The sequence below is a fragment of the Bos javanicus genome, chromosome 13, assembly GCF_032452875.1.
Source record: "Bos javanicus breed banteng chromosome 13, ARS-OSU_banteng_1.0, whole genome shotgun sequence".
NCBI lineage: Eukaryota > Metazoa > Chordata > Mammalia > Artiodactyla > Bovidae > Bos > Bos javanicus.
The window spans coordinates 77199123-77224434 of NC_083880.1; the positions used below are offsets into that span (position 1 = coordinate 77199123).

Sequence of the window (25312 nt, forward strand, 5' to 3'; positions counted from 1 at the left end):
GGAGAAGGGAATGGCAAAGAGAAACGCAAATCAAAACCACAGTGAGATAAACCTCACACCCATAAGGACAGCCACAGAAAATGGTAGTGTTGTCAAGGTTGTGTAGAAATTGCAATCTTTCTGTTGAAAGAAACTGCACATTTCTGTTGAAAATGTAAGATGGTATGGCCTCTGTGGAGAACAGTATGGTGCGTTTCTGAAAAATTTAAACATAGAATTACAATATGATCCAGCAATTTCACTGCTAAACAGATACTCAAAAGAATTAAAAGTAGGCATTCAGATACTTGTACATCAATGTTCACAGCAGTATTATTCACAATAGCCAGAAGATGATAATCACACAAATGTCCATCGACAGATGAATGGATGAAAAAAATGTACAGATACAACGGTCAGTCTTAAAAAGTAATGGGGTGCGGGAGGGAGACTGGAATTATAAAACAAGCTACAACACAGAGGAACCTTGAAAACATTATGATAAATGAAGTCAGTCAGACACAGAAGACAAATGTGCACTGACACAAGGTATCTCCAATAGTAAGCACAGAGACAGACGCAGGACAGAGGTTCACCACGGGCCTAGGACAGCGGGTGTCCGTCAGTCCTGCAGTTTGGGTGTGACGTGGAGAAAGGGTCTTGAAAATGGACAGTGGTGATGGAGGCACGCACCGAGAATGTATTTAAGGCCACTTTTTGTGCATAACCACGTCTGTTGATAGCTGTTTATTTGAAGAGTTCAGAGATTTTTACAATACATGAGCTATTCACACACTCTCATGATACATAACTGTCAATGAGAATGTTTTCCTCAGGTGCAACCAGAACCAAATCTGGAAACAAACCAGGTGCTGCTGACACAAGACTTGCACCCCAATTTTCCATTTTTTTTATTTGTTCATTATACCAGTTCAATTCCTTTTAATTTTTACTTCTAGTTATGACCTGTTTCAAACATACAGAAAAGTACAGATAATAATGTAACCCACAACTCTACTGGATATAACAAACGGCAACACTAAACACCACTGACATTATTTTTTTCCTTTGATAAGGAAAACAATTAAGTCCTTCTCACACTCCTTCCCACAGGAGAGTTAACCACTACTCTAAAATGGGACCGGATCTTTCCCAGCCATGTGGGTTTTTTGTTGTTGTTTTTTAATGGACAAAAACAATATATAGGGTAATTTGGTGTTGTGAAAATTCACATAAATCATTCTCACTGACTGCCTTTATAAATACTCTAAAATTCAAACTGACAAGTTCTACTAATGAACTTACTTTTCTACTCTGCATATTGAGGTTCCACCTAAATCCATCAGGAACTACCTAAGTCTACTACTGAATTCTAAACTCTCAGCCAGTGTTTCTCAAGCATAGCAGCATCAGGGTTACTTGGGAGCTGTACAAACACAGATGCCAGAGCCCCGCTCCAGATACGTGAACTCAAATTTCCTCAGGTAGGGCCTGGATATCCATTTTATATATGGTTTCTTTTAAATCCCCTAGCGACCAGAGTTGAGATTCACAGCTCGAAGCTACTGCTTCAAACAGAACTGCAGATTGGACAAAGCAGCCAGTAAAATAAAAATGCAAAACAGAAAACAAAGATATAAGACAGACTATATTGCTCTTTTACATAAATAATTTTAATATTATCTGGACTGGACAAAATGTTGCAATGGGGGAAGCAGCAAATGACTCAAAAAAAAGAAAAAAAATCCACAAATACCATTCCCAGTGAGATGAAGAAACTGTAGCGGGCTCTCAGTCTTACCTTCAGGAAGTGGGAATTATTGTTAACATCAATCCCATAGTGCATGGTTCAGCAATAAAATCTAGGCAACATTAAGGAAAAAAAACAAAAACACTGAACCATGCTTAACCCTCAACATGCCAGGGAAAAACAATCATGACCATTTACCATCTGGCTCCAATGGACCCTCTAGATTTTTCTATATTTAAAGTCATTTTACAAGTAACATACAGAATAAAAGGACAACAAAAAATCATTCCATTATAGATTTTCATAAAAAAAAATAACAAACTTAACTTTTTATTCCAGGTTTGTGGTCAGGAATGAAGGCAAATATACCCAAAACAGGCAAAGACACTAAACACAGCTAACAGCTCTCCAGCTGCCACGCCTGAACCTCAGAGCACAGCCCACAGTAACGCCGCCAGACTGCAAGCCCACTCCCGTGGGTGCCAGCCTATCGTGATTCCAATTCTTCTTGTACTCGTATTGTCAAAACATATTACTTTTGAAAATGACTCATAACTGTTGAAGGGAGAACAGCCTTCTCCTTTGCTCCATAACTACAAAATGCTTTCATTTCCAGGTTTATAAACACCAAGAGAAGGATCAGCCTAATGATCTTTTTGTCATTATTGTATCATCAATTTCCTTCTAATACACACACCTCCTTCTGCATGATCCAGTTATTTTGTAGATATTAAGTGGCAAGAAAATTCTGGTGGCTAAGCATCATATGCAAGAAATCTGTCATACAAATATTTTTAGAAAGTCAAAACAGGATGGTTCAGTTCTTGGAAAATACTGCGTGGTAAAAGTCCTTCCTGTTGAATGAGTGACCAGGAGAGAATGCACATCTCTTTTTCATATACCACAGAAACACAGTCCCCTCGCAGACTCCTGAGTCTGGGCAAACTTATCTAAGGTATCATCTGAAGACCCCCAGTCCGAGTCACATCCACACTCAATCTCCCTGTCCCCCTGAGAGGCCAGAGTGCTGCTGTCTGTCTCTCTGCATTCATCTTCCAATTGGTCTAACAAGGAAAATGTCTTCCTCCATCAGTTTTCTTTTGTTTGCCAATAGGGATGGAAAAAAAAAATTCTGAATTCTCACCTGGGTTCAACAAAAGCTAAAAGCAGAGTAAAAAGACAGGTGTCTCCAGTCTTCCTTTGTATCTTCTTGAAAGATAACATGATACATTAGGCAATGCAATAAGAGCATTAAAGATGATGCAACAGTGACAGTTATTTCACAACCATATCATCCATTGAGGGATTTCATCATTCTGCCACTTCCTTATTATTTTAGTCTTGTTTATTGCAGATTTGGGAATACATAATAGTGCTGAAATAGAATGTAGGATGACAAGCAGCAAAATGTTTCAAAACAAAAGAAAATTAAGAGTCCATAATGTTAAGATTTATAAAAGGGTCCAAAGGACCCTCATGATTGTAAGACAAATTATCATTCTACTTTCAAAATTAAGTATATTTTTACCTTGTTCTTTTAAACCTCTAGAAAAAGAATAAGTCACGTAATATCAACTCTTACAGAACTAGAAAAAAGCTCAAAAATAAAAATTGGGTTCAATGGACCTTGAGTGTATAGTGAAATATAGATAGTATAATGAAAAATAAGGTCTCCAATTTAGTTTATTCCTACTTAAACACATCCCTGGCTCAAGTGAAGATAAGAACTCAAGAACAGGAAGAGCTACATTTATGTATTTTTACAGAAGTAGTATTTAAAAACCAGGGCTTCCCTGGTAGCTCAGCTGGTAAAGAATCTGCCTGTAATGCAGGAGACCCCAGTTTGATTCCTGGGTCTGGAAGTTCCTCTGGAGAAGGGATAGGCTTACCCACTCCAGTATTCTTGGGCTTCCCTGGTGGCTCAAACAGTAAAGAATCCTCCTGCAACACGGGAGACCTGGGTTGGGGAGATCCCCTGGAGGAGGGCATGGCCACCCATTCTAGTATTCTTGCCTGGAGAATTCCATGAACAGAGGAGCCTGGCGGGCGACAGTCCATGGGGTTGCAAAGAGTCAGACACAACTGAGTGACTAAGCACGGCATGGTATTTAAAAAAAGAAAACTTTAAACAGTACAATTTTAAGAAGTCTGTCTTCTAACACTACCACCAAGAGAAAACTAATTTTAAAGTTTGATATAACCTTCAAGATAGAAACTGCTGCTGCTGCTAAGTCGCTTCAGTCGTGTCCGACTCTGTGCGACCCCAGAGACGGCAGGCCACCAGGCTCCCCCATCCCTGGGATTCTCCAGGCAAGAACACTGGAGTGGGTTGCCATTTCCTTCTCCAGTGCATGAAAGTGAAAAGTGAAAGTGAAGTCGCTCAGTTGTCTCCGACTCCTAGCGACCCTGTGGACTGCAGCCTACCAGGCTCCTCCGTCCATGGGATTTTCCAGGCAAGAGTGCTGGAGTGGGGTGCCATTGCCTTCTCCAAAGACAGAAACTATGCACATCCAAATATACAGAGATACACACACACACAGCTGGCGCCTGCATTTACTTAACTCAAACAACAGCACTATACTTGCAATAATAGCTCTGCATCATGGCTCCCCCGCCCATTCAATAGATTATACGCCTTCTTTTAGGTCTGCGTAAATAGATCTACCACACTCTGGTAGTCTTAGGATAAATGTATTCATTTATTATATTTAACCATTTCCCTAAGAATGGCTATATGAGGCTAGCTCCTGTTTTTCCCTATCACAGACACTGTCGCTATGACCATCTTACTCCTAACACCTCAACACTAAGTCATCTTTTATTAGTACAAGCCATAGAGGGAAAAGAAAAGAAAGGAATAGAATAGATAGAACAGAAAAGAACCGCTTTCCCAACTCAGGACCTTTGCACAAGCTGCTCCCTCTGCTGGGAATGTACTTGTCCTGTTCTCTTATTCATCTTCACCCTGAGCTTAAATGGCTCGTCCCTCAGGGCGCCATCAGTACTCCAACCTGAACAGACACTCTATGCTCTCGTGATACGTGCTACCTTCATCCAAGCACTCGCTGCACTTTTTGGTGACACTCCATCCAACCAAGCTCCACATGGGGAGGGGCACTGCAGGGCTGGCCAAGCTCAGGGCCTGTTGTCAAGGGGTCAGACTACACCTGTCTTACAGAGGGAAACTGCTGGCTTTATTGGCTATGCTCTAGAGAAGATGAACTGATCCACCACACAATCACAAATGCTAAAATTATCAAGAACAATTATGTAAAGTTTAAAAATAAAATAAAATTTAAAAAAAATAAAAATAAAAAAATAAAATTATCAAGAACAAAACAGACTATTTACAATGAGAACTTCCAACGCAGCCAGGCTGTGGGCAGACAGGCTCCTCGGGCCCTGTTGGCAGAGGCCTAAACAGGTACCATCTTCCTGGTGGGGAACCTGGCCACATACATTACCAGGCAATTCCACTTTGAGGACTATGGCTCACAAAAATAACCACAGACATACACAAAGGTTTCATGACAACAATGTTCTTCACTACCTATTTTATAACAGGAAAAATTGCAAACAACCCAAAAATCAAGCCTCTTTTGTTGAAAAACTAAACTGGTATGCTCACAATGTGGAGCACTCTGCAGCCCTTGAAGATGGCTTAGAGGCATGCTGAATTTGAGTCCTCCATGGAATTTTAAGTAAATAGCATCAACACATCATAATAAGCACTTCAGTGGGGAAAAAAAAAAAGCGGTTATTATACAATATCATCCCATTTGTGTGAAATAGATAGGAGTGTGTGCTTACTTACATATGCCCTGATATACACAAAAATGTTTACAGTGACTACCTACAAGTGGGAAATTTATTTTTTCTTTTTTTGAAGTTAAAAATTGTTATAGTTTACAGGCATTCCTTGTTGAGAACAAAAAATTAAAGCTATCTTTTAAAACTGTCTTTCTTCCTTGCCCTGCTGCCCACTCTCCGGAGGGCCTGGTAGACCAGCGACAGCTCAGTCAGGTGGAAAGCCAAGCGTGTTTCACTTACAACTTCAAAGAAAATGTCATTTCTGAAGCACTGTTTGGGCCAGTCTTTGCACCATTTCTTAAGGGAACTGTCTCTACTTCAAATCACACAGAACTAGAAAACGGGCAAAGAGGAGGAAACAAGGGGACAAATGATGCCCGTGACTCCCATCCAAGCTGCCTACAGAAGTCATATGAGCCGAGGAAAGGGCGTCCGCTGCTCTAGCCTCTGCCCTCAGGCTTGAGGCAACCAACTGCTCCAGTGGGCGATGGGTCACTCTAAGGCTCTGACAGGCACTTTCCCTTTGCAGCAATACAGTGAGTTCAAACTTCCAAGCAGGATTCAAAGGCCGAAAACTGCCTAAGAACCACTGACAATATTTAGGACCTGTGATTCCCAAACCCTGACTGTTTCAGTTACTCTAAGAGCTTGTTAAAAAGGAAAAAATAAAATAAAAAGTCAGACTTCCCTGGCAGTTCAGTGGTTAAGACTCTGTGCTCCCAATGCAGGTGGCATGGGTTCAATTTCTGGTTAGGGAACTAAGATCCCACATGCCACGTGGCATGGCCAGGAAAAAAAAGAAAAAAAAAGCCAGATTCATGGGTCTTAGCCTACTGCATTAGAATCTAGAATCGTGTGGGTTAGGCCAAGGAATTTTTTTTTTTTTAATTCTCAAGTGATTCCGAAGCAGACGGCCCACATACCAGTGTTCAGTAATCGTTTAACAACTGCTGGCTAGAAGGAACCAAGAAATACCCACTCCATCTGATTCCAATTAGATTAGCACCAAAGTCAACTCAACAAATGCAATGCCTCCAAAAATGACTCAGATTTCACTACCTTCAGTACTTTAACAAATTTCACCACTAAGGGCCTCATCCTTTCACTTCAATAAACCTTCCTAAGTTATAGTCCATTCCTTTCTATTTGGTCCTCAGTGAACTCTGGAAATAGAACATCTCTGTGAAAATGCACCGAAACAAAAGGAAAATAAACCTTCCCATGCGGCTAGCCACGAAGCCACAGAGCACCGCCCTGAGCTGGGTCGCCCTAGGGGACAGCTGGACACAACAGACCTCTGCAAGCACCCCGCCAAGGGCCCCCCGACTTCATACCTATCATCACCCATTTGGCTCAACGTTCTGTGCAAGATCTTCTGGTTGTTTGAGAACTTGTTTCTCGAGCAAGAAAAGTAAAATGCTTCCAAGGGATGTGTTCAGGAGGCATTTCCCGCTGTGATAAACAGAACCATGAAATCACAACGTTTTCTACTCAGTGGGCTCTCCTGGACCTTTGGTGATCCAACTGCTTTATCAGAGCCAGCCACTAATGCTCTGGCCGCTCAATAGCATGGAGTCATTTTAGTGATGACTTAGTGATGTTCTAAGACCTATATTCCTATTTAGTCACAACATCCTATACCTATCATGATCATTTTAAAACACAGCCCCCAGGGGAGTCCCCTGGGGGTCCAGTGGACGGGGCTCCACAGTCTCACTGCCCAGGGCCTGGGCTGGATCCCTGGTTGGGGAACAGTTCCACAAGCTGCACGCTGTAACCAAAAATAAAAAAAATAAGTCCCCAATTCTTTGATACTCCTCTCATCCACAAGTGGGGTTCTAAACATTGTGAACGTACCAATGGTCACTGACCTGTATACTTACAACGGTTAAAACTATGAAATTACGTGAATTTTGTCTCAATACAAAAATAAACCAATAAATAAAAGTGAGCTCCTGTAGCCCCTTCTTGAGTCTGGGGTCCCTGACTGTTTGACCTACAAGATACGGCAGAAGTGGTGCTGGGCTGAATTCTAAGCCAGGGCCCTGAGACACTGGCAGCGGCTTCCACCTCCTGTCTTCCAGAACGCGCCCTCCTGGGACCAAGCCACCATACCGTGAGGGTGTATAGAGAGTCTCTGCTCAGGCCACAGAGGAGGGGAACTGAGGTCGCGGGACCGAGGCCCCCTCTTTGATCGCAGATGACAGCACAGCCAACTGGCTAGAGCGCTGCCTTGGAACAGACCCTCCAGCCCCGCAGCGCCACATCGGCGCAAGCTGCGCAGCAGAAATGAGGTCTCCACGCCACTCTCTCCCTAGACCGCAGGCTTGTGAGCAGGATAAAGGCCTGGAGGTATCTAAGCCACGAAGTCTTGGGACAGTTCGTTAAGCACAAATGGTTAACAGGCATTTCAAGATAATAAAGAAAACATCTGGTCAAAATGGCTTCAGAAAATTCCCTGATACCATAAAACAGATTCCGACAAGAATAATGTTCAACACGGAAGAGTTCATCGCATGCTCTTCACCACTCAAGTGAGGCACAATCTTTCTAACGCGTTCAGAACTACGCCACTGAGTGCACAAGAAGGCACCTGACGTTCCTGCGAAAGTTCCTGAGGTGGGAGGAGGGCAAAAAGGCAAGGAACCTACAGGGCACAGAACTTGTACGTTATCTAACAACAAATATTAAGCACAGCTCTCAATGCATCCTCTTAGAAAAACCAACCTGAAGCGATGTCTTCCTACCACCCTCCCACTCCACCCCAAGCTCCAGGGGCCCCGGCTCGGCCTTCGCCTCACCTCCAGCCTCTCAGAGGGGGGCTCGCTCTGCAGGATCCTCAGGGCTTTCGCAGCAGCATCGTGTTTTGCAGCCTGTCTCGTCTTTCCTTTCCCATTAAATTGCTGTCCTCCCACAGAAAGTTCAACTTGATAAAGTAAAGGTGGGACTGGAAATGGGTAAAAGTACCTAAAAATAGAAGGGGATGAGGAAAATTAGTCTCAGATAAGTCACCATACCATCTCTGACAAATTCCAGGTATTTCCTTCATCACAGGTCCTAATTACAGCAGTGTTTGCTCGCCAATAATGAGTCCTCATCAGCACATCCAGAGATTTCATACGTTTATGCTAGATTAGAACTGCCACACAGTATGAGCAAATACTGTTTACATTTCACAAAATAAACTGCCTTACAAATTACATGAGTTCAATGTATAAAGCTAGCCCATACTTACAAAATCTAAACTGGATTAGACTTTGGTTAGCAAAGAAAACTTAACTTGCTCTACTTTCTCATACCTGAAATTCACACTTTCGTGTCTCCAGAAAAGAATGGGAAGTTTTTAACCAAAGTCTTTTAGTCTTTATTTTGTCTGACATAAATATAGCTATTTCTTCTTTCTTTCAGTTTCCATTTGTATGGAATATCTTTTTCTCTGCCTTCACCTTTGAGTTTGTGTGTTCCTGAAACTGCAGTCTCTTATAGACTGCATACAACTGGGTCTTTTGTTTCTTTAAATTCAGTCGTCCACTCTTGTGTCTTTCAATTAGACAACTGGATCCATTTATATTTAAAGTAACTATTGATTAGACCCGCATTTCTAGAAATCCCAACAGCCTAGAGCCTGGCAGAGGCTGGTTTCTATTTTTAAAATGGCTTTGGCCTCCACCTCACTCCCACCCCAAAGTAGGGCAGGGAAATGAAGACCTCCAGTTTGATCATCAATCTCTCCACTAGTGTCTTAAGACCTCGAGCAGAAGGTTTTAAATGCATGGCACTTTCAGATTTCAACTAATGTTGCACTGCACCTGTATACCAAGGCTATTTACAAAGCACATAAGTAAGTTCAAAAGTAAAAAAGTACCCAGTAAAAATAATCAAGAAATCGATGAGGGCTGAGAACTGTGGTGTCACAGGAATTATGTTCAAATATGACTCAGCTGCACAAAGCAGTTACACGCGGGTGACCTTTAACCAGACTGCTTGGGGCACGAGCCGCACTGCTTGTGAGGAATGTGCCCAAGACCTTTCCAATGACAGGAGTTCAAAGAGCATCAACATGCAGTTCCAGTGACAGCAGGACAATTCAGACTGACGGTAGCCTTTGGCAGGCAAAGAGGGCCAGACCATTACGCACGCTGCAATCTATACATCTCACCATTCTACATGAAAGAGCAAATATATTTTCACCTGGATTTAAAACAAAACAGACACGTACCTTGGGGGATAAGCACCTCCTCTCATGTTGTAGTTATAGGTGGACTGCATCCGAGAGTAAGGGTCGACAGGCTTATACATTGGTTTTTTCCCAAGTTTCATGCACAGTGCATTTAGCTCTACAGTAGGGGTTATGCTTTCTGCAACACAGAATCAAAACAAAGAACTTTTTTTCCGATATGAGAATGACACTGACTAAAATCAAAGAGAACAGGATGCTTTCTACTAATGGACTCATGATGCATTTCGTGAAAGGCTCTAAGTACTTCACTGCTAGGCATCAGGTCAGGAAATCCAAGAATCTGCTGTGATTTCTAGGTATTAATACAAAATCAACAGCACAAAATATATGGTAACAGCTATTGAGGAGCAGCAATATAACACAAGATGTTAGCAGTGAGAATCAGTTGTCAGAAATAGGTTTCAATACACATCAAATTTCATGATTAAAAAATCCCACAGGACTGTCCAAATCATTTGTTTGGCAGTACTCAACCAATATAACTCTGGTTGTACTGACTGACTGCCTTACACTTAGAAGGACGTCCATACACATTATTTCATAGGACAATGCATTTATTCAGTACTAACTGGAGGCAAAGCACTGTGCTGAGCTTGAGAAACACAATTCTTGTCCCAGAGGAGTCCAGAGAACACAAGACACACTCAAGAACTCTGATACAACATTATGTGTGCTGTAAGGAAAGGTGCAGAATCGCCGAGGAGAAGACTGTAAATTCTATCTGGAGAAGTCAGATGAGATCCACAAAATACTTAGATGCTTTCTTTCTTAATATTTATAATTGGATTTGATTTGTGGTAATACTTGTTAGAAAAATGAGTTCTGTTTCCATATACAACAGGAACAAGTATATCTTAGGTTATCTCAAAATTATCAATTTTAGAAAATACTCATCATTCTTCCTTCTCTTTTTTCCCCTCTAAGTTCATCCAATTCATAAACCTTTAAAAATCATTTTAAAGGAAAACCAACCTGGAAAGATTAGCATCAGTGCACAATCACATTTAAAATCAACAGCTTCATATCAAACACAGAACAACACTAGCAATGGCAAAGTTCAATTGAAACGCACACAAAAATCCACTTGAAAATGCATCTTTAGGATGTAGGTAGAGGAAAATAAAAATGACTTGATTCTGTACCGTAACTGGTTTCATTAATCTAGTGCATAAATCAAACTTATAAGAATATCTTTAAGTCTGCAAAGTCAGAGGGTCACATAAGTAATTAGGCTCTCTCTTTTTCTTTCTTAGCTAACATATGAACTATACTTTTTACACAATTCAAATAGTTGTGTTTTAAGTAAGAGCATCTCTGACCCATAAAATTTATCTGCAGCAGAAGATAAATGTCGGAGAAGGCAATGGCACCCCACTCCAGTACTTTTGCCTAGAAAATCTCATGGACGGAGGAGCCTGATGGGCTGCAGTCCATGGGGTCGCTAGAGTTGGACACGACCGAGCAACTTCACTTTCACTTTCCACTTTCATGCACTGGAGAAGGAAATGGCAACCCACTCCAGTGTTCTTGCCTGGAGAATCCCAGGGACGGGGGAGCCTGGTTGGCTGCCATCTATGGGGTCGCACAGACTCGGACACGACTGAAGTGACTTAGCAGCAGCAGCAGAGGATAAATGTGAAGCAAAGATCCCACAGAGAAAGCAAAAGGACAAGAAAGGCGTGGCCGAGGCCTTCCCGGATCATTCCTGCATGCGAAGGGCCTGGGTGACTTCACACACTTGAGGGTGACTCTCCTCAAACAGCCACTACTACCTACAGCTGCCAGGTCAGTGGTCCCCAAGCTTTCACAGGACACTCCTCTTTAACAGTATTCTCCCCAACTGGGACCCTTGCCTGAAGAGATATCTATTAATCTGAATTTAAGAAATAAATATCTATTTTCTCATTCTTGCTAATTATCAAGAGACATAAAACCGACAATTGGGGTTACGATCAACATGTTATAATCAATATTACCACACAAAGTTGAAGTGATTTTAGTTAAAACCCACATTCTCATAATCTATAGAACCCTTATCAAAAGAAAAAAAAAATTCCTTTCATTAAGCTTTTCTGAAAGTCTCCGAAATCGTTTGGTGACATTCCCCACCTCCCGTGACCACCTCTCCAGATCATCAAGCATCAAGGGGCTGAAGACTGGGAACCACTGCTTTAGAGTAAGGTTAAGATTCCTAAAAGATAAGCATTTGCCACTGGTAGTGCAGACTCTGTGCTTTCAAAATCAACAAGTGAGTTAAGAAAGAATTCATATACATACTAAACGGATACCTCTAGACACACTTTTGAAAGGAACCTGTCTTGGCCCACGCATAATACCTGGATTTCTTCCTTCGCTACGAAAAGGGCGGACTATAGGTTTAGGAAATTTTGCTCCTTCCAAAGCTTTGGCAGCAGCTGTGTGTTGGGCCTTTTTAATACTAGTTCCTTCAGCTTCCCAGTGCTGATCTCCAAGTGTTAGCTGTACTGTAAACACCTACAAATGAAAATTGTGAGCTCTCAATTCAGGAAACCTGATATTGACTAAAATATGTCACTTGGACCTTGAACATAATTTACGGTCATGGTTTAAAAGGCCTGTCATCATCTTTGTAATTTATCCCTTCACCCCCTTTTCACTGTTTCTAGAAACATGAAAAGATACAAACATCATCAACTTGTACTGCACAGCACTCCATGAAAAAACATCTTTTGAAAGATGGGTATAAGTACAGAAATTAAAAACTGTTCTCTTATATATTAAAATATTAAATGCTAATTATCTGGAAGCCATCCAAACAAAAATTGTCTTCCCATTTCTTCTCATGGAAGAAGTTTAGCAAGCTTAATTTAGACACGTAATAGTACCTCATACAAATGAAGACAGCATTTGTTGTAATTTGTTCACTGATTCTTGTCTGAAAATACAATCTCATTAGGCCAAAACCTCAAATGAATTTGGGAATGTCATTCAGGTAGTGCAATGCTACCTTCTACTTTTCTAAGACTGTGCTATTCAGACACTGCCCCCTCTTTCAGAAGATGAGATTCACTGCAAGCAAAGATCTAACATTTCTGAACTCAATTCTAAGGAGGCATTCAAAAGAGCTAATTTTGCCCTTAACAACTGCGGACAATGACAAGCCTCTTTTTTCCTTTTTAAGTATAAAGGGAACTTGTGTGCACTCTCCATTCGTAAAGTTAGGTTATGTTAATCCCATCAGAATTGGACAAATAATTCATCCAAAAAACACTAGGACCCACCACAGCACAGTGATTCTTTAACACTTGTGTGCATCTGAAGAATAACCCAGGAAGCCTGGTAAAATACACGTGCCAGGAGTTTTGACTGAAAAGAACAGCATGAAGGGAGGCCTGAGCCTGTGTATTTTCAATAAGCTCCCAAAGTCATTCTGATGCACTTCAATGGTTGAGATTCACTGCTCTGGAGCTTTTATTCTTCTGATTTTCTTTATCACGGAATCTATCACTTTATTTAACTTACAAATAATTCACATGAGAAATGGTGATTTGAGTATGTCCAGGTCATTTAACGGAGAGGGCAATGGCACCCCATCCCAGTACTCCTGCCTGGAAAACCCCATGGACGGAGGAGCCTGGTGGGCTGCAGTCCATGGGGTCTCTGAGGGTCGGACACAACTGAGCACTTCACTTTCACTTTTCACTTTCATACATCGGAGAAGGAAATGGCAACCCGCTCTTGCCTGGAGAATCCCAGGGACGGGGGAGCCTGGTGGGCTGCCGTCTATGGGGTCACACAGAGTCTGACACGACTGAAGTGACTTAGCAGTAGCAGTAGCAGTAGGTCATTTAAATTTGGTGCCTCTAGGGATGGGGGCAACTTGCCTTTACAGCTGATTTTTCTTGTAGGTCTTAACTTCAGGATTCCCTCAGTGCACAGTTTCCACTACAGGGCGAAAAATTAAAGAATCCTTCACCCTCCTTGAAATATTAGGGGTCTCCTGTATTTATGTTGCAGTTTATAAAGTTACTCATTAAAGCACCGTAGCATGAACTCAAAACCCTGGCTGGTACGAGAAGTCAAACAGCAGAAGCAGCCTGCAATGCTGTGCAACCCCTCAGTCATTTTCGTGATCCTTTCACAGAAACACATCGAAGGGGTAAAACGCTATAAGACAGAAAAGAGTTAATTTCACGGTCAGTCTTGCCTTTCTCCACGACCGTCCCGATGGTGCTGCTGCCATGCTGCTGCCTTCTGTGTGGGGGGCAGTGGTGAGGTTAGATCTCAGTTCAGACAGAATTAAAAGTACACCAGACCTCTGACTTTTTAAATAGTCTAATAATCATCTAGGAGGGAATAAAATTTTCTCTTTGAACTTGTAGGCAAAAAAAAAAAAGCAGCTACAGACTGAACACACAGCCAAATTACCTAAAAGGTACCAAAGTTCAAGTGAGACAGTACGTATTTCCAAAAATACCAAAAACAGTTAATAAAGGGAATCCCAAAGTTAAGATCTGCAAAAAAAATCCTGTAGAAGAAACAGAACAGTTACCAAAAAATTGGCTAATTGCCTTTTAAAAGTAAAGAAATATTTCAAATATAATTATGCTTTAGAATAATATTAAAACTACCTTCATGAGAGTGGGAAATTTCTGTTTTTCTTAAATGTATAATTGCTTAATTGTAATAGCTACCATTTCTCAAGCATTTACTATGTGCCAGACACTGCACTCCACACTTTGACATATATTCTCACAATAGACCTATCAGGTAGGTACTATTATCTCCATTTTACAGATGAGGAAACAGAGTTTCAAAAAAAGTAGTAACCTGCACAAGGTCACCCAGTTAGTAAGAAGCTAAGATTCAAACCCAGATCTGCCTGACTCCAAAGGCAACTAACCAAAATGTGCTACCCTATGGGGCCTGTTCATAATTGTGGTCAATGCTACTTTTAGTCCAAGAAAAAAGAGAAACTTGGTATCATTCAAGGCTTGAGGTTTGCATGTCAGGAAAACTGAGGCACAAAGAGACAAACAACTCATCCTTATAAAACTGTATTATCTTACTTCAAGGCTAGAATCAGAAATAGGCCTAATTCCTTCTCTCTCATACTGTAGTTGCAAAAGATAAAACCAGATACACAAACATTTAGGGTCCAAGCACATTAGCACAGATATCAAGCAAGCTTAAAAGTCTGAACTCCTGAATAACAAATAGTAAAAATTCAAATTGCAGTCAGTCTTTCATCCTTTAAGGTGACAGTGACAAGGGAACCTGAAATCAGAGATAATCCCATGTACTCACAAGGAGATTAATTTCCACCTCTCACATTCAAACCTTGTATCTGAATCTGAACAAGAAGCAACACTGATTTCCCATTCACCTCCTCTCCCTGCCCGGACCTAAGGTACCTATGCATGTGCAAACGAACAGGAAAGGAGCCAGACGGAGGCTGCAGCCAGGAGGCCCAGAGCCCGGAAAACTCACAGGAAACCATTCACAGGTGCTTGGGACTTGTCTTGATTCAGAATCCTAAACAACTACATGCTAACTGAAGTTTTAAAAGCCAAATATCCCCCAGAGAAGCATCTCTTTTGTTTGACCCACTCTGCAAGGATGGAAAAAAGAAGTGACTCGCCCAAAATCTATACTTCTGCATCTCTTTAAAACCACCTCAGCAGTTTCAAATATGTGTTTTGAATCACTGCATCACTTGCAACTGTATGAAAAGAAAGAAAACATTCCTAGTGGGTTATAAATGCACAAGCAGTATGGACAATATTTACCTTACAGTGAGCTGGACCTTGCTCACGCAAAAGCTTATACTCAGGCTGAATCTTGTTGAAACGGGCTAACTCATTCACAAGACACATTGGGGTTTTCTCTTTAGGGTGTGCCATGTTAGAAGCAACTGAAAAATAATGTGAGAGCGTTGACGTCAACTAGCAGTGTTAGAGACGGCGGCTCTCCAGGGCTATGAAGAGAGGGAAAACAAACGCAACGTCTAATGATTTAGAGCCAACAGCAATGCAAAACTGCAAACCACACTGAGGGCACGTATCTGAAGACACAGCTGGGATCCTTTCTGAACCAGTTGAAGTCAGGTAACCTAGGAGGGGGTGTGTCTTCAAAAGAGAGAGAACAGAAAACACAGGAATAACTAAACCATGGCAAGCACACAAGATTTGAAATCGGATGAGGGACTGCTATTATAACCAAGGGAATAACAATGAGGTCTTTTGAGCAGAGACACATACACACACTGGTTACTACAACAGTTGTCAGCTGTACCCTGTTCATTATTTCACAAAACGCAATATGCCAATACCATTTCTCAAACGACTGTCTTTTTCCAAATAGTTAACTTCTCCTTCCTGGGACATCTTCTCGTCTTATCTCCAGAGGCTGCCATCCTCAGACTTTACCTATCTTTAATAATTATGTAAGTAAAATAAAATGGTCTTGGAGGGCGGGAGTTTTATAAAGTCAACAAAATGTGGATATAAGAACACATTAGAAGAGATAGCAGTTAAATCCCAGAGGACTGAACTAGTCCGTGCCATTGCCTATTAAGATGGTTTTCAAATGGCAAACAGGGGGAACCCTGAGCCTCTAGGGGACTGTGACAAGTCAGGAACGCCATCTGGGGAGCTGGTCCAAGAAGTCCAGAGGCAGCAGCGTGACCGAGTCTGTGCAGCTGAGAGTGGGACGAGCTGAAACCCTAAGGAGAGAGGTACAAAGGAAGGAAGCGAGAGGATGGAGGAGGAAATGCAAGGGAGGTGTCAGGCATCAAGGGCCGCGAAGAGCTTATTATAAGGCGACTCCAGTACAGAGACACCTGTGTGGACACCCCCGTTAACTAGCTTTGCAACTTGGGATGAGGAGAGGGGGAGATATGGGGAGCAGAATATTGTTTTTAAGGGTTATTTCCCCAGGGGTTCCAAGTCTTTTCCAATCCATGGATATTTTTATTTCATTTTTGTTTTCCTAATATTCAAATTTGAGGCCTTCCTTTTTAAACATCTCTGCTGCTTTGTTCAATTTCTCTTTGGCCCTCACTGTGATTTCTCAACCACCTCTGGATGGCAATTTAAACTTAGTCAAAATAAAAATTAGCAAATGCCAACACATTCTTCTGTATCCCAAAATCTGGCTGTCCCCTTGCTTGGGATAAATCTTACAGACCTCCAAAAAGGGTACTTACAGCTACAAATCAGTTCTGGGAAATCATTTTAACAGCAGAATTTTCCCATATAACAATGAATATCCCAAGTGGTATTTATTGCTCAATTTTTTTCTGCCAGCTACCAGTTTATAACAGAGTAGGCTTTACAGTTTGGTTTCCAATTTTCTCCTTACACTTTGAAATAGTCTGTAAAAGGCCTCTATTGAGCCAGTATATTATCAAGTGTGTTTTATATCTGATATAAAGAAGTGTGGGCAGTATACTTTCTCCTGCTTCTTGAAGGTAAATGTGCAAGAGCTCCCTGTATCTGCAATCTACTTATCAGGTCAGCAAACAGGCTAAGAAAACATTTGAAACAGAAGACACTTGGATCACACGCTTACCTGCAGCTGCACTGGTGGAGGTAAGAGATGCAGAGGGTAAAGCAGAGTTTTGAATAGGTCTACCTGCATTTTCAGAGGGCAGAGAGCTAGCAGTAGAAGGAATACTCATCAAAGGCTGTGAGAGAAGAGACTGGTTCTTGTTCAGTATTTGGCTCCCTGAGAGAGCAGCAGATGGGTTCTGAACTTGCACTTGAACTTGAGACATGGTCACTTTCAACAAAAGTGAACAACTGCAGGTAAACAGCTTTCAGTGCAGGTTAATTCAGTGCTATGAAGTCTAAAGTTCTACCTGAAAGTTGTAAGGGAAAGAAAATAAAAAGATAAATTATAGAAGAGATATGTAATTGCCAATATTCAGTCAAAAACTGGTGTCACCTACTCAAGTATGAAAACAGCCCGTTCAGTCTGTAACTGTGATGTACAGTAAGATTCACTAGCTTTGTGAATTTCTCATAGTGTTTTTTCCCCCAGAGTGTTTTAAAATTACTTACAACACCCACATACCCTGCACGCTCATTTTACAAAGACTATCGGCAGGGTACAATAATACTTATTGTTGAATACTAAGAATTATAAACTATAGCCTGCATTAAAAAATCAAATTAAAAACATGAAGAGCTTTTCCACTGAATATGGGATATGGTAAAGGTTTCTGGGCTCAAAATGATAAGAAACTGAAAGTAAACTGGGTTTGTAACACCATTACTGGTGAACGTAAACACGGCTTCCATTTTTTGGCCATGTGCTCAGAATGGCACCTCTGGAGCTCTCCTTTAAGTTGACTGAAGAAAGAGAATTAATTCCTCCTTTTTGCCATTTCTTTTTCCTTATGATGATAAAAGACCTTTTTGTTCTCCTGTAAGGTTTGTTTGAGATAGTCTCATTTATTTACAGATTCCAAACAAGAATTGTTGCACCCACAACCATGCTCATGGATCCTCAGAATAGCAAAGAACATTCTATAGTATGTTTATTATTAAAAGCAAAAGTGGAGAAGATGCAGAAGAGAGGAACAGATTTCAGGCTGACAATTTTACTAGTGTGGCTTGTGAAGGGAACAGAGAAGATTTTTATTGTATCTTGTAAGTTCCAAAGGTATTAATTCTAAATACATTTAAATTTCTGCACCAGTCAAAAATAAGGACAGTTCTGCTCATTTTCATGGCCATCGTTCAAAAAGCTGAAAATGTTTAAGCAAATCAAAAGTACTCAAAAATAACCATTAAGCAACAAAGAACAGAAAAAGCCAAGCAAGGCAGAAACCAGCAAACTAACAAATTAGAAGTTCTACTATAAAGTAATTTGTTACTTTCGTTTTTTGTTAAGTCTCAAAATGATTTTTAATTAAAGCCAAACCTCTACAAACAGATGAATGACCAAAGCACGTAAGTTACTTGAAGTCTTAGAACACCCTCCCTTGTGGAGAGCAAAGTGAAAAAGTGAAGTTGCTCAGTCGTGTCTCCACGGACTGTATGGACTGTGTGACCCCATGGACTGTAGCCTGCCAGGCTCCTGTGCGTGGGACTTTCCAGGCAAGAATACTGAAGCAGGTTGCTCCTGCTCTTCTCCAGGAGATCTTCCTAACCCAGGGATCAAATCCTGGTCTCCCCCCGCACTGCAGGCAGACTCTTTACCATCTAAGCCACCAGGGAAGCCCTTTGCAGAGAGCAAAAAGGACTACAAAACTCAAAACAAGGCAAAAATCAGAAACAAAAGCACCTTGGCTAAACTACGACTTTGGTTAGTAACAGGCATAAATACTACCTTACACGACACAATTCTCCAACATTACAGTTGTTTCCTGTCTACTTTTGAAATCAGAACAAAATAACAGAGGAGATGCACTGAAGATTTGGGTACTGGTCTTAGCAGACAAGTTGCCAGTGTCAAGCAACAAGTCCAAAACCTTTTAGAAGGCAGCTATGACCTCCTTTCATTGTTCAATCAGCTGCCAAAATATAAATATTTCTCTCTCAATCTTCCCCTCCTGCTCTTATTCATTCTCTCCCTCTCTCTCAACTCTGTCCTGACGGCATTTTTCTACCCTCCCGTGCAAAAAAAAAAAAAAAAAACCACTGAGAGTTGTACTCACAACTTCACAACACCAACCACAGATCACAGGTCCAAACATAAGCCAAAAGCACAGTGTTTGCTCCAGAGTCTACCCCGCTTCCCAGAAAGTGAAAGTGAAGTCGCTCAGTCGTGTCTGACTCTTTGAGACCCCGTGGACTGTAGCCCACCAGGCTCCTCCGTCCATGGGATTCTCCAGCCAAGAATATTGGAGTGGGTTGCCATTTCCTTCTCCAGGGAATCTTCCCGACCCAGGGAAGCAACCCAACTCTGCCCTGGGTGGCTCTTGAGAGTCTGAGACTGAATGAACTAAATTTAGAAAGGGTGGGGCCCAAAGGGATCTTTGTTGGCTAGCTTCTTTACAGCAGGCCCACTGCCAGCATTTCCAATGACAGGCATAAATTCATAGGTTTGCTAGAAGTTGAGAAATGAAACAAACAGGATATTAATTAAGACTGCCCCAAAAATGCTAACCTCATGTACACCTGGAGGAGTTTTATCTTTCAAACAACTGGTTGAAATAAGTAGTTCAAAACTGCAGACAGAAAATATTTTAAACCCTAATAAGGCTCTATATTTTATAATTTTTTAGTTTGCAATATGGCCAATAAAAATTCAGCACAGTACTCCTTTTAAGTCATTTACTAATTTAACTTTCCTATGTGTTTTTAAGCCTGAAAATAGAATCTAAAGAAATAGTTTTAAAGAGGCAATTTTGCTCCCCAAGGACACCTGACAGTATCTGGAGACATCATTTGGCCGTCACGTCCGGGAAATGGGAGAACCTACTGGTGACCCAGTGGGGAGAGGAGCACGGGTGCCATTTCTAGCACATACATATGCATTCACAGAGCAGAACCCTACTCATGTATGAAGGAGCTCATATTCTCAGAGAGGAAAGAAAACCCCTTTTCATCTCAAAAGGCCCTGAAATACTGATGCTAATATGTTACCCAAACAGATGCTCTTCCCCTAAGAGAAGTCAGGCAGCTACAAATAAAGCTTTTCACTACTGCCATCTATATAGTTCATGGAAGCATTCAGGGGAATCACAGAATTTCAGAGATATTATTTCCGCATAAATTAAGAACCTTTTGCTCAACCATACTGAGATTAAATCCTTAAATGAAAACTTACACTTTCCTTTATACTTGTCTTTAAGCATTGTTTTCCATCAGATAAATTAGGGACTTAAAAGAGATGTAAATGCTTTATTAGAGTCTTCTTACAGAAGAAGAGTATTTCACACACAGGAAAATTAGGTTGAAAAGTTTAAAACACAAAGACTCCAGTTGTCCCTGAGGCTGGAAACACTTTTGACTGTGAAGCCTGTGTTGCGCTGTTTCCCTGCCTCCTGCCTCCAGCACAGATGAGAACCGTTCATCTACTGATTTTTTCCTCTAATTGGGGAGCTTGAGATACCAACTCAAGAAACCATTTTCATCCTGTTCTCAAATCCTAAATTTACGGAATGCAAATAAAGGACTACAACATTGTGAGTGGTGAGATGACAAGAGTTATGGGTACCTCTTTTTAAAAGATTCCTAATTCCAAGTCCCCCCAGATCCTAACTTGGGCCTAGCGACATAAAAATCTCATAAAAAACAGTCTCACCTGGCAATTTCCACTTTACAAGTGTCAAGTACTTTTTAATGGGTTGCAGTAAGGGGAATATGGGCACATTATAAAAGCATTTTGAAAAATTGTACATGATGTGCTAAAAAGTGATCAGGCACAAAATGCACATTCCTAACTCAGCCAATGAATCTACCAAAACTGGGCCATACTGAGTGCACAGCCTGAGTGACTTAATACACAAAAAGGCAGATCCTTCTAGAAACAGTTTACAGAACCACCTACAGTACTGCTTAGTACCAATCCCTTTCAACTAACAGACTGCTAAACTGCGCAGTATGAAACATCAACTTCAGCAATTATGGGAAAACATCATTTCTATTACTAATACCCATTTTTTAACAGCGTTAACACGTAAGTGTCCATACTTTTGTGCAATCTACACATCATTCCCTTTTGTAATAAGTGATGTTTCCAAACAAGATGTATTTTTTAAAAAAAGGAAGGAAGGAAAGAAAAAGAAAAGAAAAAAGTCATCCCAATTCTGGACAAGCTTTTAAAAGCCAAAACACCGCACTAAGTATTTCCCCTTCTTGCCTTTATTATTAGGTTAGTGCAAAAGTAATTGCAATTTTGCCCTGTTAAACCCTGCCATTTGATACTGGAAATGCATCCTTAAATGTGGTTATGTTGTATTAATATATCATTTTAATGCACATTTCTCACTTTTTTTTTGCGAACGACATTATTTGCTATTTATTTTATATTTAGACTATGGAAATGATGTTAGACAAACAGCAAATTCGAGCAAGTTTTAATTCAAGTTCAAAGTGAGTTGTAAAGCAGTGGAGACAACTCACATCAACAACACATTTGGCCCAGGAATTGCTAATGAACATACAGTGCAGTGATGGTTCAAGAAGTTTTGCAAAGGAGATGAGAGCTTTGAAGATGAGTGTAGTGGACGGCCATCAAAAGCTGACGATGACCAACTGAGAGCAATCATCAGAGCTGATACTCTTACAACTACACAAGAGGCTGCAAAGAACTCAACGTCTACCATCTACAGCCGTTCAGCATTTGAAGCAAATTGGAAGGGTGAAAAAACTCAGTAAGTGGGTGCCTTGTGGGCTGACCAGAAAAAAAAAAAAAAAATCGTTCGGAAGTGTCATCTTCTCTTGCTCTACGCCAACAACAAACCATTTCTCGATCAGATTGTGACATGCGACGAAAAGTGTCATTAAAAAAAGTTGTCATTTTATATGACAACTGGCGACGACCAGCTCAGTGGCTGGACTGAGAAGCAGCTCCAAATCACTTCCTAAAGCCAAAGCTGCACCAGAGAAAGGTCATGGTCACTGTTTGGTGGTCTGCTGCCTGTCTGATCCACTACAGCTTTCTGTCTGTTCAGCAAATTGATGAGATGCACCAAAAACTACAATGCCTGCAGCTGGTATTGGTCAACAGAAGGGCCCAATTCTCTTCCACAACATCCAATCGCACGTCGCACAACACTTCAAAAGTTGAATGAATTGGGCTACAAAGTTTTGCCTCCTCCATCATATTCACCTGACCTCTCACCAAACGACTACCACTTCTTCAAGCATCTCGAGAACTTTTTGCAGGAAAAACGCTTCCACAACCAGCAGGAGGCAGAAAATGCTTTCCATGAGTTCGTTGAATCCTGAAGCACAGATTTTTATGCTACAGGAATAAACTAACTTATTTCTCATTGACAAAAATATGTTGATTGTAATGATCCCTACTTTAAGTAACAAAGATGTGTTTGAGCCTAGTTATAGTGATTTAAAATTCACGATCCGAAAAAACCACAATTACTTCTGTGCCAACTTAATAAATCTTACATAGTATGGGTACACAGATATGAAGGATCTGTGCTTCACCATAACACAGCTTTAGCAGTACCAACGGCAATTTTAGGATACATTTATTCACTATTCAACAAAATCTATTAAGCCTCTACTACATGTGAACTCTTCTATGGCAGACTGTACATTCTCAAGTGCTAGAACTACTTGTTAAACTTTTCCTCAAAGACACAAGAAGAGCTCTTTAAGCAACCAACTGTACATCTATTAATCTGTTCTCTACAGCTTCTGAGAGGCTTTACTTAGAGCAACTTCGTCAACAACAACAAAAAGTTAAGCAACAAACCACTTTTCCTATAAAAGTCTTGAAATATACCTAAAATACCCACATCATTCCCTTACATCCAACAGGTTACTTCCAAGATCCTTCTCCCAGACATCTTTCTAGCTGCAATGAGGTTATACAGTTTTCTGCAAGTGAACTCACTCCCCCAACCACCACTTCACCCTACCTTCACCTCCCCTCCAGCAGCATCCTCCACCCCCTACCCCCCCAAAGACAGCACTTCACTGACTCCAAAGGTTATCCAAACACCCGTAGGCAGAGCACCAGAAGCACAGAAACACGGCAGTCATTATCATCCTACATAATCATTTCCAAAAAGACAATGTCAATGTCGAGCAAATAATGTTCAACAACAGGCCCATATACCAAATCACACAATAATAAAAGGTTCTTCAAAAGAAATATGACTGAACTACTTAAGAGGAAAAAGAAAGAGAGACAGCAATGTACTTGGTGCCCAGGAGAAAGACAGGACAAACAGCCATGCTGAGGCACAATCACTTGCAAGGCAATAAAGTGAGCCAAAAATAACACCTGGAAACCCAGACTCGTCAAGACCTTTGCACCCAATACAAGAGCCTGACTGCAGCCCTCACACAGTTGGCCCAATGCCATGTGGGCAGTGGGCAACTCTCTTTCCACACAAATGTAACCACTGGGTAGTCCATTTAAAGAAATACTTCCTAAAAAAGAATTCATTATTAATTGTTTATCACAGAAAAGCTATCACACCATACCGTAGGCTAAAGTGAAAAAAAAAAAAAAGATTTCGTTCTGCAGCCTAGCAAGTTGCAAATCTTTCTTTTCTAGGCTTGAAACCTTATCAAGAGCTCCCCGCCCCGCCAATCTCCCTTCTTCTAGAAGAAACTCTTAAAAATAACACAAATACATTATTTTTGTAAATACGGAAGTGGGTTTGAGAGGTTGGTATGTTTTTTTGGCTACGCAGCACAACTTGTGGGATCTTCTATAATTCACTGACCAGCAACTGAACCGGACCCTCGGTAGTGAAAGCAAGGAGTTCTAACCACTGGACCACCAGGGCATTCCCAAAATGGAAATGTTTTTAAATCAAAATATCCATCTGTGATTCGCTGGAGATTTTTAAGAGTAGTACCATATCTTGTGTACCATATCTTGAATAAGAAGGGGCTTGGTTCAACTCCGTTAACTGGCTTTTCCTTTCAGAGAAGAGAAATGGTAGACTGTAGCCCTGTGCCATCTACCTAGAAACACAACAGCATTTACCACCATCTTCAGGCAAAACGGACCAGTGCCAAGACTTACGTTTCTAAGAAACCGGCCTTGCTGTTAAGGCTGTGTGCTCAGTTGTGTCCAACTCCTTGTAACTTTATAGACTGCAGCCCACCAGACTTCTCTGACCATGTAATTTTCCAGGCAAGAATACTGAAGTGGGTTGCCATTTCCTTCTCCAGGGGGCCTTCCCGACCCAGGGATTGAACCCGAGTCTCCTGCATTGGTAGGTGGATTCTTTACCACTGAGCCACCTGGGAAGCCCTTTGTTGCTAAGTAGCAACCAACAATGTTAAATCAGATCAAACTTTTGAGTTGTAGCTTTCAGTTCTACTCCCACCTCAGACCGCAATTCTATGTCCAGCTCCTGGCAATCCACTGCTTGCTTGCCTCAGTTTGCCCAAAGCGCCACGTAAAGGCTCTCTGACAAAGCCTCAGCTGTAGTGATCTGAAAGCTACAACCCTGACGGGATCCTGAGGCACTGTAGCAGTTACTCAGTTCTTTGAAAAGAAAAGTATTTTACAAATTCAGTGTGTTGAGTGCATATATATCCATTTCCCTGGGCTTTGTATAACAGTTTCTTTTGCATCAATTTCCTCATTCCCAAGGAAAGCAAGGGCTCACTTGTCTCCTAATCGCCACCTCAGAGACAGGGTGTTGATGATGGGCTTCCAGCTCTTAGAGGGAGACTGCTACAGAGCACAGAGCAGGGCCAGTGCTTGCAGTGTGTTTTGCAGTCTCCTCATCAAGGACTGTAAAATCCTGAACACGCTTACTGTAAACCTTTTTTGGTTGAGACAATCAAAAGCAGCCAGTGGGAAATGGAATTTGTTTTCATTCACAATAGAAAATGATGCTGAATTATTCCCACCAGCTTAAAAACCAAGTTTAGCAAAAATCAAAGGCA

General features: G+C 41.2%; 1 protein-coding gene across 16 annotated transcripts in view; it reads right to left on the bottom strand.

Annotated features, from left to right (window-relative positions):
- The window catches only part of STAU1 (staufen double-stranded RNA binding protein 1), a 61612-nt gene that overhangs the window by 25401 nt on the left and 10899 nt on the right, over positions 1–25312 (bottom strand). For 6 of the 16 annotated variants that reach the window (XR_009740546.1, XM_061437896.1, XM_061437899.1 and 3 more), the window contains 5 exons: positions 17331–17619; positions 15548–15672; positions 12116–12272; positions 9759–9897; positions 8341–8506 (listed from right to left, as the gene is read on the bottom strand). Coding sequence is in view for 15 of the 16 variants with exons in the window: in XM_061437896.1 (XP_061293880.1) it covers positions 8341–8506; positions 9759–9897; positions 12116–12272; positions 15548–15672; positions 17331–17535 (792 nt within the window). In the remaining variant the exon portion in view is untranslated. The remainder of the gene's footprint in view (positions 1–8340; positions 8507–9758; positions 9898–12115; positions 12273–15547; positions 15673–17330; positions 17620–25312) is intronic. The other 10 variants (XM_061437903.1, XM_061437907.1, XM_061437910.1 and 7 more) reach the window with 3 other exon arrangements.